Source organism: Cystoisospora suis (genome assembly GCF_002600585.1).
Source record: "Cystoisospora suis strain Wien I chromosome Unknown contig_1020, whole genome shotgun sequence".
Taxonomy (NCBI): domain Eukaryota; phylum Apicomplexa; class Conoidasida; order Eucoccidiorida; family Sarcocystidae; genus Cystoisospora; species Cystoisospora suis.
The window spans coordinates 26,021-40,040 of NW_027153821.1; the positions used below are offsets into that span (position 1 = coordinate 26,021).

At 50.4% G+C, this 14,020-nt stretch overlaps 3 protein-coding genes across 3 annotated transcripts in view; 1 reads left to right on the forward strand and 2 right to left on the reverse strand.

Annotated features, from left to right (window-relative positions):
- Positions 1 to 463: 463 nt before the first annotated feature.
- Positions 464 to 2,709, reverse strand: CSUI_002411 (uncharacterized protein). The gene has a single exon (XM_068062613.1). It carries the CDS (start codon positions 1,620 to 1,622, stop codon positions 1,230 to 1,232), a length of 393 nt encoding a protein of 130 aa, XP_067925411.1. The 5' UTR covers positions 1,623 to 2,709; the 3' UTR covers positions 464 to 1,229.
- Positions 2,710 to 2,747: 38 nt separating this feature from the next.
- CSUI_002412 (carboxy-terminal domain cyclin) lies at positions 2,748 to 9,451 on the reverse strand (the record flags this gene model as incomplete). The annotated part of the gene is made up of 1 exon (XM_068062614.1): positions 2,748 to 9,451. Exon 1 carries the CDS (start codon positions 7,785 to 7,787, stop codon positions 2,748 to 2,750), a length of 5,040 nt encoding a protein of 1,679 aa, XP_067925412.1. The 5' UTR covers positions 7,788 to 9,451.
- Positions 9,452 to 13,425: 3,974 nt separating this feature from the next.
- The window catches only part of CSUI_002413 (heat repeat-containing protein), a 14,284-nt gene continuing 13,689 nt past the window's right edge, over positions 13,426 to 14,020 (forward strand). Inside the window, exon 1 of the mRNA XM_068062615.1 lies at positions 13,426 to 14,020. This exon is cut by the window's right edge and continues 732 nt beyond it. The gene's annotated coding sequence lies outside the window, so the exon portion shown is untranslated.

A 14,020-nucleotide genomic window follows, 5' to 3' on the forward strand; every position in this document is an offset into this window, starting at 1 on the left:
TTCTGCATTTCACGATTCGGCCGTTACCAGGCACGTGTAACAGGTGGGCAGGCACGTGGAGGTCTTGTCCGTGAGACCTAAAGGTTCCTTCTTCCGCACTGCGGGCGAGTAGTAACTCGTGAGTATCGCCTGAAGGACGCTCGCCGAAACCGGCTCTCCCGGGCCCTCCGGAGCAGATCGGAGACAACGAAAGGCTCGCTCTTTAGTAGCACAGAGGAGCCTGGTATTCTTCCCGAGACCAACCGGGGAAACATCAAACCCGCTTCTCGGAGGCGCAACTAGAATAAGTATATTTTCACTACCCGAATGAACGTGTCCGACCTATAGGAATACCAAGTGCTATCTACAAGCGATTCAGTCGGATCGAAAGAATGCGCTGCGCGTGCGGTTTGCCAGTGAAGTGCGGATCACCATCAGGAAAGTGAGAAGATGAAGGTAGGTACGAAAGTAGAGACATGAATCTCTAAGCAATTTTGCTACGAGAAGAACTACATCTTGTTCTTTTTTCCTGCAGGGAGAAAAAAAGCACGGCCGAGTCGCTCACATCCAGGCCGTGATAGAAACACCACGTCAAGGAACGACAACCCATGCAAAGACAGATCCATCGAGTATAGAAGAATCAGGATGGAGTCATCTACCTTCCGCCACGATAAAAATGAAGAAGACTGAGCCTACTGACAGACATGAGGAAACAAGAGGGACTATAGACATATCTTCGTTACTCTCACATCCTGTTCCATTTGACATGTTGTGAATGAACAGAACCCAACTCATGAAAAGAGAGAGTTCTTGATGACATGAAGACGAAAGACTTGGAAGAGAACAGCACAAAGAAAACGACGAAGGAAGATAATAGAACGAAACACGAGAGAGAGAGAGTTTCTGTCTATTGGTTTTGCCGCAGTTTTTTGTATCTTTCGACTTAGATGACGATTGAGCGGGAAGAAACAATCGTCTTTACTATAAAACCGTCAAGTCCCATGACAAAGAGGACTGAAGAAGACAAAAGAGTCCAGTTTCTCTCTTAGAACCTCTCTGAATATCTTTGGAAGAGAGGGGACAAAGAAGCCAGGGAGGATGCTGTTAACTTTTTCGGGGAGATCTCTCCAGGCTGTCCATATCAGTGTAGGTTTCTTTTCTGTCACTATCTTTTTGGATGAGGATGTACACTCCTTTCTTTCTTTCTTTTCATGGACAAGGGACGAAGAAAGAACAGAACTGCTTTCCTTTCAACCAAAGAGAGATAGAAAAAGACCGAGACAGAGAGACAAGGCTTCTCGTCCTCTTTGTAGGATGTGAAGAAGAGAGTGTATACGGACGGGACACCCGAGGGGCGGGGCCCGTGAATGACAGAGAGGCAGTGGAAGAGAGGTACAGATAAGAAGCAGAAGAACAAAGGGCAAAGAAGAAAGAACCAAGAAAGACGAGAGGCATGAGAAAGTATTCCTAGATGACGTAGATAGGATGATCTCTTCATTCATGGTAGCTGAAGTCAGGGCCATAAGAACCGAGAAAGAGACGAGAAACGAGTCTTGGAGAGACAAGCGCTGTGCAACCGACACATACAGAGAATACGCAAAGAGAATCGCATGACGCATGACTACAGATACACAAGGACTCATACAGAAATAGATGTTTCTCTGTATGAGTCTACGTATATGTGTGACGGGAAGTCTTTTATCCCATGAGGAGCAGAAGAAAGAGAAATGACAGAAAGCAAAGACACCGGAGGCACCTACTTCTAAGGAAGAAGGATAAGAAGAAAAACCTAAGAAATCTTTGTGGCAAACGCCGACTGCTGAAAGGAGGGTATGATAAAGAAAGGAGAAGATGTATCTTACTCTCCGTCAAATCCATCGATCTTTCCACAATGCTCACGTCGATATCTGTATCTATAGAAACAAGAAGATGTGAGTAAGAGGGAATCTGTCCTTCTATGAAGAAAGATGGATACAAGAGGAAAGAGAAAGAACGGTAATTTGAAAGGAAAGAAAGGAACAAAGGCTCCTCTTCATTTCTGATGGCCATAAAAATCTCCATCCTTCACTTGGATTGACGAGAGACCAAATCGTATGTATACCCAGGACCTGATGGTTGTGGAAGCAGTATGTACACCTGAACGAGAAGAAGATACTCAACAAGACTCTAGTAAGAAAGAAACACCAGAAAGACATAAAAAAAGAGGTTTCTTTCCCCTCTAAAAACGAAATTGGGTGAAAGATGGCATCAAAGAAATCAACTTTTTGCTTCTCTTCTGGTGTATAGACACCTGCATCTTGTCTCTCTGTCAACCACCCCTCTCACTTTTCTAAACATTCTCCACGGACATCCTTGCAGAAAAGAAAACTCTCTGCAAACTTCTCTTTGTCTCATGCCTTCCCGTCATTCTATTCAGCAGATCCCCTTCATTCTTCTCTACAGCTTCTTAATGGGAATTGATACTTCACGTTGCCCTCCTCACCTCTTTCTTCCCTCCTTCTTTCTGAATACATATGTATATAGATATACATCTTTGGGAAACATACATAGTAAGATTCTTATATATCTCACCCCCAACGCATGAGAAAGCGAAACGAAGAAAAGGTGAAAACTATCTTCCCCCTTCAACCACACATCATCTCCCTCCTACTATACTGTCTATCCTCTCCATCATACCATCCTTGTTCTCCTCTTCCGCCTATCCTTCTTCTCCCTGTCCTCGTACTCTACTCCTCACCTCTGCTCCCCCCCCCCCCNNCCCCCCCTTATCAGCATCTCTGTGACGCTGGGTGTTCCCATTGCACAGCCGCCCATCCTTCCGCATGCAGCTTGCGTAGACCAGGATAAAAGGCGACTTTTTTTGTGAGGAATTCATTGATGGTTTTCAGCACAGCCTTGAAAGGCTCGGGTTCGAGTCCTGCGAATGTCTTTAACTCAGGTATCCAGAGAGGATTCTTCTTCACCTTTCCTCCCCGTTTCTCTCCCCCCCCGACACCATTATTACTATTGAAGCCCGTCTCTCCAGCATTCCCTCCCCCTCTACTTTGTTTCTGATCGCAGATTCTCTTCGCTAGTTGGACCGCTGCGGCTGCCGCTAGAGCCGCGGGTGTACGCACAGCGAGAGGTGTAAGAGAGAAGCAATCAAGAAGGAAAGCTATCAGTTGGACAGGGCTTTCATTCCCCTGTTGGGTTTCATAGGTTCGATCAAGCTTATAGAGAAAGTAGTTAGCAAAGTCAATAGAGATAGGAACACATACAACACAGTGCACGAGATTGAGTAGCTTTTTCTGTGCCTCCGCATAACTGATATTGAAAATTCTCCAGCATCTTGTCTTTAGATCCATCGCTGCTCTTATCTTTCCTTCTAAGGCTAGGGCATTCGGTGACTCGAACTGCATGGCTGTTGAAAGACATAGCGCAGCTACCGTCTTGATAGCTTCAGGATCACTCCGAGATACTTGAGGCAAAGGATAGAAAGGCGAAGAAGAAGAAGAGAAAGAATGTGGGAAGTTTCGACATGCTTTCTTCTCTCTTTCTTTTTGCTCCTCTCCTTCATCTTTCATCATATCAGAAGAACTCGAAAATAGAGAGCTCTCTTCGTCTCTCACCACCCTGGGTTGCGTAGAATTCTGATTCTCGTTCTCCTGGGATGTAGGCCGGGAAGATCCTCCTACGTCTCTTGCCTGGTCTTCGTGAGCATTGTCAAAGAGAGAGATCAAACCGGAGCGGTCTAAGAGAGAGATAGCTAGCTGTAACCCGGATCTTGAGAGATCATCGGGAGCTGGAGAGAGACATGTCTGCTGGAGTTCAACCGCCCACGCCATCATAGAATCGATCACCGCTGCGCGACACTCTTCTAAACCTGCATGCAATGAGGGGATGCATGAAGAGATATTTGCATCTTTAAGTCTCTCTGAAAGAAATGTCAAATCTGCTGGGGTAGGTATATGATGAGTGGAAGAAGAAGAGGAATAGTGATGAGTAGGATGTCTCATGAAAGATGGGGAGGCAGGACGTGGAAAGCCACGGGGTGGAGGTGTACATACACCACTACCGCAGGTGGGTGAGGAAGCAGGATTCTGATTGGTTGATTTACTCCGAGGAGATGAAGAGGAAGAAGAAGATGAAGAAAAGAAGAATGAAGAAGAGGAAGAAGGAGCTGTAGTAGTGACACACGAAGAAGAACAAGAAGAAGAAGAACTGGAAGAGAAAGCTACTGAAGAAGAGACTTGGGCTTCATGGTCACTTGGCTTTTGAGAATGAGTGTTAGTATGAGGAGGGGAAGTGGCCCCCCCCCCGGAGACCGAAGAGTTTATATTCGTTGAAGATGAAGAGAAAGAAGAAGAACAAGCTGTACTGGCTACAGAAGATCTATGGTAATGAGATGCCGAGGGACGTATAGGAGAGGATGTCTTCTTTCTTTTGAGTTCGCTGGTAGAATGACTTTTCAGACTTTGGTGAGAGAGGTGAAGACTTGTACCTGGGGTGTTCGTTGAAGAGATGAATGAACTGAGTAACGAGGATGAAGAGAACGTCTTTGCATGCGTCGCTTGCTGCAGTTTTCTTAACCCAACTGTGAATTTTCTTCCCGGAGGAGAGATGGCTTCTGTAGGACGTGTCTTAAGTAGTTTACTCCGATGAGCTACACATCGTAGATAGAAGGATAGAGCCTTTTGCTGTCTTCGAGCAATCTCTTGAGGTGTGGCATCTGAGGAAAGAGAGGAAAGCTGAGGGTACATACATGAAGATTTCAACTCGGAAGATAGGGGGGGGACCGTTGCAAAGAGTCCACCTGAAACATAAGGAGAAGTTCCCTTAGAAGTCTGATAGGAAGAGGAAGTATGCTGAGCTTGGAGACATGATGGAGGAGAGACAGGAGAAGGAGCTGACGTGGAAGAGCAATAAGTCGAAAGACCTTTGGAGTCTTTTCTTTCAGGAGCAAATGAAGAAGGAGACAATAATACGCCATTCCTTGAACTAGTCAGCTGTGTGTAAAAACGAGGATGATGGTGTATATGAGAAGGAACTGTGGGAGGATTGGTTTTCGCATTCCCTCCCCGAGAAGAATAATAGGATCGTAAAGTCTTCTGAACATCCTCAGAAGAACCTCTCTCTGTCTCGCAACTTCGTTGTTGTGAAAGAGCCGAAGAAGCTGCAGAGACAGCAGCGTTGCCTCCTCCATCGTTCCCCCCTCGAGCGAGTCGGGGAAAGTTGTCTCCAGGGAGTGTACGTACACTGCCACGACCATCCTGAGAGGTGCCCACAGCTGCTGTTGTTGCTACTACTGTCATCTTTTCTTGATAGGTAGAAGCACAAGATTGAGAAAGACCTCCTCCTGTCCCTGTCTTCGAGGATGTATCTCGACACTCGATATTTCGGCTCTCCCGTAAGACCCGTAAATTCCCTATAGTTGCCCCCCTTGCGTCTCTCCCTCCTCCTGCTGATCCTCCACCGGAGAGACCATGATGACTACCGAGTATATGAAGACTCTTCGTCGACATGTCATTTCGAAGTGTCTTTCTTCCTTGAGAGATCTCGCGCAACGCGGCTTTAGCTTTCTCTTGAAGAAGATAACCTGGCTTCTTGAAAGCACTCAAAGACGAAAGTCCAGGAGGTGGAAAAGCCGCAGATGAAGAGAAAGCATAAGCTGTAACTTCATTGGGAGAATCAATAAGAAGGTGTTGTAAAGGCAACGACGGGACATCCTTATGATGTGAAGAAGATGAAAAGTCTCCTAACGATGTGTGGTGAAGACCACCTTGGGCTGCAGACTTAGAATGAGGTGACACACACATGCCGTCTGCCCTCGACGCCGTCTGAGGGCGCGTGGAGGAGGGTGAATTCTGAACAGGTTCACCTGAAGAGACGACAACATCTTGATGGGACTTTTCTGTTGTACTACTAGTAGTGGTGAAGGTGTACATACACCCCGTGCACACCTTTCCATTCTCTGCCGTCTTGGAGCACCCGGCGCTCGAAGCCGGACGATCTACAGGGATAGGCTGCGTTGCATGAAGAGATTCATCACTCCTTGCTGTGTACAGGCCACATTTGTTCGTGTTTGGACTCTCAGAAGAAGTCTGTGCAACAGAGGTGGAAGGGGGAGGGGCCGGCTGACTTGAAGCAGGCCTCAATTCACGGAGCTTTGTGGTGTACGTACACCTGATGTAGTCATTAGTAGGATTCCCACCCAGCTTGAGATGGGCTTGTAAGATGGAAGAAGGACCTCCGTCGTTATGAAGTCTCGATAAACCCGTGCTGCGGGAATCAGTCGAGCCGGATTCCTGAGGAAGAGATACTGGCCTGTTCGCCTTGGTAGATGCCACTAGCTTTCTTTGCCTCGTGGAAAGACTCTGAGCGTGGCAGCTGTATGGAGCTTGACGACTGGTAACCGGACTTCTTCCTTTTCGTCGGAGAGCTCCAAGGGACAAGGATTCTCCTCCCCCTCGTGTGTTCTTAACGAAGTCTTCTGAGAGCAAGGGTGTAGGACGTACCAAGGCTTCTCCTCCTTCTCTGTCTTCTCCTCCTCCCCCTTGTGCTCTTCCTCGGCAAGGGAATTCCTTAGAGGAATCAAGAAAGCCAGGTATGGCCGATGAAGACAACGGGAAGAGCCCCGAAGGAGAAGGCCCACGTGTATCTCTCAGAGGCAGATCGTTTCCTCCTCGTTCTTCAGAAGAACGGGAAGAACAAGAGGAGGAATGAGAGGGACAAGACACCGGGAGAGAGACAGGGTGTACAGAATAAGAAGAAGCATGACAACAGGGCGCTTCTTTCCCCCCATCTTCTTCTTGCTCTCCTTGGTAATAGGATACATCACTTTTCTGAGAGACAGCAGCAGCACTGCTGTTCTGTGGGACTGATCGATGAGGCCTAAGAATAGACGTCTTATGAAAGGCTTTCTTTCCTGAGGTCGTCAGCCTTCCTCCTCCCCCGGAGGGAAGGAGAAAAGGCTCCGGCCGAAAGAGCCCTTTCTTTTTATCCACCACACTTGCTCCTGCCTGTGAGTGGCAGCAGCCTGCTGTTGGGGGTGTTCTTCTCTTTCCTTTCTTCTCTCCTCTCCTACGGGAAAGAAGAGAAGTAGAAAGAGAAGAAATGGAAGACTGGGAGGAGGAAGACGGCACTACTAGTGAAGCCCCCCGCTCCCCTCCTTGAAGGGAGTTCTCTTTATAAACGCCTTCGTCGTTTTCGGCTTCATCCCCTTGCCTTCGTTCGACAGACAGAATCTTTGAGTCCCCTTGCTTGCTTATACCATCACCAAGAGGCGGGACAGTCTCGGGCGTCTGAGGAGCCTGGTCCCGTAGACTCCTCTGGACCAACGTCTCCTTGTGTCTACCCTGGCTTCTCTCAGTTCCCCTAGGCGAGTCGGAAGAGACGCCTAGCAGAGCTTCTCTGGCAGGAGACGGGATGGTAGGATTAACCTTCGTGGTCGAAGTTGATAGCCGTGTCCCAACAACAGTAGACACCTTCTGTCTCCAGACACCAGGCTGTAGGTGACGGCTTCGAGAAACAAGACTAGCTTCTCTACCATCCCCGGTAGAAGGAGTCGGGAGCGACGAGGGGGAAGAACACTCGTGAGGGGTGTCCTGCTGAGAGAAAAAGAAAGAACTACTCCGCGGAGTTTGACTGAGAGACGAAGATTTCAAAGGAACTGTACTAACGAGGGAAGAAAGGTGACAAGAAGAAAGACGAGGATTGCCGGGCGCTGCTGCTTGCAACCCTCGATCCCTAACTGAAGGCTTGTTGCGAATGTTTGTGACTTCTCCTATCGGGCTACGACTGGTGCTTGTGCCACCGAGACTACTCGCCATTGCGCGAGTCGAGAGAGAAATCTGAGAAGAGAAGCAAAGAAGACCGGATAAGAGAAAGAAAGAAACGGCAGGAGAAAAAGACAAGTATGGGATGGGGGTAGCCGTCTTCGCCTTGGGTGCAGCGTACGTTCTTCCTTGGTCTCTGTGTAAACGTCAAGAAAAAAGGATTCTTCGACACCGACATGGAAAGGAGGGAAGCAGCGAAGTGGCAGCCTGGACCCAACGAGAAAGAGACAAGACACTGCCAACGAGGAAGAGACAACAGACTGAAGGAAGAAGGACAGGAGAGGAAAGACTATCGACAAAAGGGAAGGTGAACGCGGCGAAACCGTGGAGTTTTCCCCAGGTAGGGAAAGATACCCGAAGGCCTGGGAAACAATACATACACCGAGCCGGAATGCTACAGGCGATAATTTCAGCAGGCAAGAAAGTGTCTCCGAGAGAATGTGGTCTCGCGACTGCCAGCGGAATGACTGTAGGGGACTCGCAAACTGGAAAACGAAAGACAGAGGAACTGCGACTGTCCTGCACATGTAAGGAGGAACACGCCCTTTGAAGCCGTGGCGAGGAGCCCAACCAAACAACCTGACAGAAATCAGGAAAGCACCGCCCCAAGTTGCCTCTGCGAAGACAGGGAAAGCTGACAAGACCGAAAGAACTGACAAGAAACACCATGTAGGGACACGACAAGATGCTTGGCAACTAGCGCAACCTCCAGATACACCGAGCCAAGTGCAACCAAGCCAGCAGATAAGGAAACTCGCACTGCGCATGTGTCGGACACAAGCCGCTGCTGCGCTCTCAAGTTTGACTGGCCGGTTCGCGGTGGCCCGTTCACCGGACTATTCCGGAGGGCGTGAGATATAGATGCTGTCTTTTTCTCAGATCACACCGCCAGAGGTGTGGACTGCCGTTTGTGTGGAGCGGCCGGTGTCGTATGTTGTGCCTGGGGACTGGCAGTGTGCTGAGGTGCGCAACAGATCGGAGACTGCTCAGAAGGCAAGACACCGACAACCGAGGCAGTTTCCCTCCATTGCGGGAGAGAAGTGAGGTAAGGACAGATGACTGCGTCCTCAGGAGGCCGAAGGTTCTGCCCACGAAGCACGCTTTTGGGACAATGCGTGTGACACGCACCGAGAGACTTGAGAGAGTGTGATACACAGGTCTGACGAAAGCTATCCACAAAGCCCCGAAGCGGGCTTTGGAAGACACAGGTGATAGTAGCCAGATAAAAGGCTACACTATGGAGGGAAACGAGGATATTTTGGGTTGTTAGAATCGCAACTATGCTGCCTTGTTCCCGAGACGCTGTCTTGTCTCTGCTCAGGTGTATGTACACCTAGACTCGGGTCAGTTTGTGGCAGCCCAACTACCCGCCTCCTCCTCCTCCACCGGCGTTACCACCCTGACATGACGATAGCGGAATCAAGTGTGTACGCACGGGAAATTCACAGAGTGCCAAGAAAAGAAAAAAGCAAGAAAACCCCAGAACGGCCATGGAACCTGCCACCCAAGAATCAGTTTCCCGCGGTTACCTCGTGACTTGCCCGGACAACGCGGGAGCGCCTCACGGGAAGACACGAAAGTTGAACTTGGGGAGGGTGGTTGCCTGTTCGTAGGCACTTCAGGGCAGAAGGTTATGGCACAAAAAAGACAAGAGTTGGTGGGGAAAAAAGGCTCCAAACCACGAGAAGATCCAGGATTGCACCGTCGTCGAAAATCCAGGTAATCTCGCCGTAACACAGCTAACCTCCCACTTCTCTCCCGCCCGCGATGTGGTGAACTGACCCGCTCGCGCGCTTACGCGCGCGTCTGCTCGGTGAAGCTGCGCTCCCCCACCAATGATGACATGCGGCTTAGCTTGTGTGTAGACGGGTTCTAATGAATTGCAACATAACTGTCTCCTTCAACCAGTGAATCAGCATGGTCAGCTTTACAACAACGGGAGTTTCACATTCTTCAGAAGACACAACTGCTCTTCGTCTCGCTGTCTGACCGGAAACGGCTCGCAGGCTGAACCAGCTCACGGGGCTCCCGATGTCCCCACCGCCCTCTTCAGCGTTCTCTCCGATATTTTGAGCTGGGCTACGTGGGTGGAATTTGGGAAAAAGGCGCGCTACCTCAGGTTGACACGTGTCTGGTGGACGATTGCGGTCTGTCTTCGGCGTCCCCATTCGGGCCGTCAGAATCCGGTGAAACAGGTGGATGGTACCAAGACCGGGGTTTCAACTATGTTCCGAATGCCCAGTGCCCGCAAGTTAAGCGCCTCTAAGAACTCGCTTGTTTCTCCGCCGAAGACTGGGGACGCTAACTTCCCATACAGGCGGCTACTGGACTTATCACGCCGTTGCAGTACAGTCTGCCGAGAATCAGCGAGAACAAGCATTGCTCTCTTCTCTTGCATCGGCTGTTCACAGTCTGTGGTGGTCGAGGCTGAGCACTCTTCTGCTTCGTGACAGAGCGCAAGCGAACTTCACGAGACACGCTAGGGACACTTACAAACCCGCCGTCTGCTCGAAATTTCAAGCTTGCCTCTCGCATACGATGTACTATTGGGTGGACGACGGCAAGCGAGCTTTTCAAGGGTCTTTCCAACAACAGGAGCAGTCTGCAGTTCATGGCGATTCGCCGCAGCGATGTTACAGTTCTACTGTCTGCCAGCACTGCAGCTTTCGTCTCCAGCTTTGTCGTTTGCAGTTTTAGGCATTTCTTGTGCTGGTAGTAGGACGGTGCTGTAGTGGCAGAGAACACTAAGATGGTGAGATCCAGCCTAAATAGAGTCCCGGCACCGTGGTCAGTGACAACAAAAGCCAAGCTCAGTCGGGCCGTTGCAACGGAAGCTACCGGATGCACTCTGGTCAGATCTCAACAGCACGCACGGTGCGACCCAGCAAGTTTTCCATTGCCTGGGCAGTGCGGCCGCACCTAGCCGTCCTACGGCGGGGAGAAATGTCGTCTAGCGAGTTGTTCGCTTTTCCATTTCTGGCATACACGTGATGCCTTCAGCCAAGCATCCATCATCGCATAGCTCAGCTACCAAGAGGACTCCCGTGCCACTTCGCCACTTGCCGAAGGGGAGAGCCTCTGAAAGAGACTTTCAGAATCGACCCGCGAGGTGCTACTAGGCTCTTTACTACCTTGTAATACATACAACAACTGAAAATAGAGAGGGTAAAACAAGAGGTTGGCCCGGAACAACGACGGCTGCACTAGAGGCGCGCATACAAGGACTGCCCAGAAGGCAGTGATTCCCAGACTAAGGTTGTTGCTGGTCGCCAGAGTGTGTGTACTTCCAAGACAGCCGTGGCACCCTGGCGAGAAATGCCCTGAAGGAACTCTAGCAACAGGCCATGGACTTTCAACAGTCCTGCCATCGGCACTTCTCCGGAGAGACAAGGTGCACAGAAGCAGCAAGAACTTCACATGCCTGAACATTCAGAGCGGCGACACACGCTAGACAGCTCAGGCAAGAATAATTGTCATCTCCTTCTTTCTGGTTACTTCGGAGTTGTTTTCAGAGAAGTGAAGTTTCCTCAATGACACCCGCGCAGGTCTCGGAGGGGGGAGCACCGCACTCAATTCTTTCTGACCTTCCCTTTGTCTTTTCCCGTTGATAGCCGGCAGATTCTTCTTTCCTGGGACTGGTGACCACGCACGCAACCTCTAACAGAGAGACAGGGGAACACAGACAGCGGAGCTCAACGCCCGCGGCACCACGTGGGGAGCAGGACAGTTGAGTGTGAATACTTGGCAAGTAAGGCCATTCAGTGTGTATTCTGTCCTTGGTCCCTTCCGCTGTCCCCTATTTTGAAGGGCTCGACACATCCCTTTCTCTTTACCTGGGCTACCGCACGTGTCGGGACGAATGAGACCACGTGAGCCGTAGCGGCTATACTGTGGCCGCTGAAAAAGCCTGGGTGAACCTAGGAGACAGTCAAGGGTACCAAAGAGTTCTGGGCGTAGCGAGTCGCCCTTCAATATTTTTGGCCGTGCCTCCTTTCGTGATAAGTGCCTAGTTACGCAGAACCGTGTTAAACTGGCCGGCTGTTCCTTCGGGACGGGGAGGAGCGATGAGTGGACCGAAACTTGAGGGTTTGCCAAAAGTGATCGAGGGGAATGAAAAAGTGATTCCAAATTCGTAACGCTACTACAATCCCCGAGATGAGCGTACGCTGAGCTACGGGGTCACTATTAGAGCTCAGGTTCCTAGGACGGGAGCTGGCTAGTCGAGTTGAAGGGCTCGCTGGTGAGAAACCATTTTCATGGGCGCCCGCCAGCAACCACCTCTTCGAGACTGCCATGACACCTTCTCATCCCGCACAGCTGCAAACAAGGACACCCACCATGTAACTGCGTACCCCACGTGTGTGCCCGCGGTAACGGTTCTTTGGCGTCCCGCTCGCTATACTCGACAGATCGCATTCAAACCGTTGCATATAACAGGTGGAGGTAATCCACTGTCAGACGGGCTCAGTCTGAAGCTATATCCAACGGCTGTCTCCTTCGTTTGTGCCTTACGGCCGACGAGCACTCCCAGCCGACACCCGAGTGTTCTAGCAGTTTTGCTGGTGTTCCTCGCCTCCGAAAGGAGTCTCTCTCGCCGTTGCATGAGGTTCTCTTCCCGCGGACAGAGGCACTGCTACACCCTCAGCTGCCCAGCTGATCCAGGCTTGGCCCGTACGGCCGCCCTCCGTCCAGTCTTGCAGTGAAACTACCGAGCACTTCACATATTTCAAAGCTGGTGAGGCTACCGGCAATGCTTAGGTCTGCTGACGGAGCGCCACTGTAACAAGTTTCTGCTGATTTGTAGCCGAGTAAACCAGATCGCCCTGGCCGACATACTAATCTCATTTTTTGCCAGGATCTGCATGCGAAGTCCGTTTCGAAACAGCAGCTGGTCAGCTAACCGGGACCAGAGCGAAAGCAACTTCTACCCACCCGGTTTTTGAATGTACTTGGAAACTGCACGCTATCACAGCGATTCCACACAGACGCCAGACAGTTAGGAGACGGCCGCATTCGTCGGGCTCCCAAGGAGCACATCTACTCTTAATTTCTGGACGTCAACGGTGCGGTTATTTGCAAGTACTTGACCGCCGGCGGAGGTCCGCTTGTGGTCAGATTCGCTGTATTCACCTTTTCTTACCCGGGAATAACATCGATGGACGAGCCGAGTTATACGACCCCTCAGGAGTGGGCGTTTCGTGTTCTAATACGGGTCCACGAAAAAACCCTCTCACCCCAGTCCCCTGTCCGTCAACAGGATGAATCTGTCCGACTCCACACCCCGGGGTTACTCTGCAGGCTCACGTATGTGTACCCTCCGTTCTCAGGCTTTCCATGGCACTCTCTCAAAGAAAACACGCAGGTTCCGACTGAGCTGCACCTTTGAGTTTCGGCCGAAATCACAAAGTGGAACCTTTGTCTTGTGAAGATGCTCCCTTTCTTCCCAGCGCGACGAACTGCGGAGGAAGAGGTGAACGACAAGGTCTCGTTCACATGATTCTGCTTACTCTTTCCAACACCTCTTCTCACGTTAGAGATGAGACGCTCGCGATGAGGCGTTAGTTAGCCGTTCACAAGCATATTGTTCCCCGCTTTACCTGGAAGGGCACTTGAAGATGATCGGGGGGGGGGCGGGGAAGAGTACGGAAGCGCGGTGGGTTGTATTGCGCTGCTTCAGGTACCCTCCTTTGCATGCGTTTGGAGAAACACTTCGGTCAAGCCCTGAAAATGCTGGCGACATTGGAGGAAGAAAGAGGGCAATGAGGAGTATGCTTGAGGGACGAAGAGGTTGTTGGTGAAAGAGGAGAAAATACACGGAAGGGGACTTCTTTAGAAGGGGGCCAAGAAAACGTACCCGTAGCGGAGAGTGAGATTTTCCCCCCTCCCCCCACTCAAGCGCTCTTCTCTGTCGATCAGTTTCTTCCACAGATTACTCTTTGCTTTTCGCTCTGTACTCACCATTCTTGTGGACCTTATCTCTTCCTTCCCATGTCTCCTTTTCTTCCCCTCACCCTCGGCTTCTTTTCCCCTCGTGGAATTTCTGCCCCTTTGTCCCTTTCCTCCGTGTGAATCGATCGTCGTGATCTTTTCCTTTTCTGCCTCTCACTTTGTCTGGAAACCATTGTGGCCTTTCTGAATTCTCGACTTTTTCCCCTTATGACCGATTTTTACAGTTTACCACAGGAATTGTTTAGTTCAGCTGTTAGTTTCTGCGCCCCCCCTCCCCC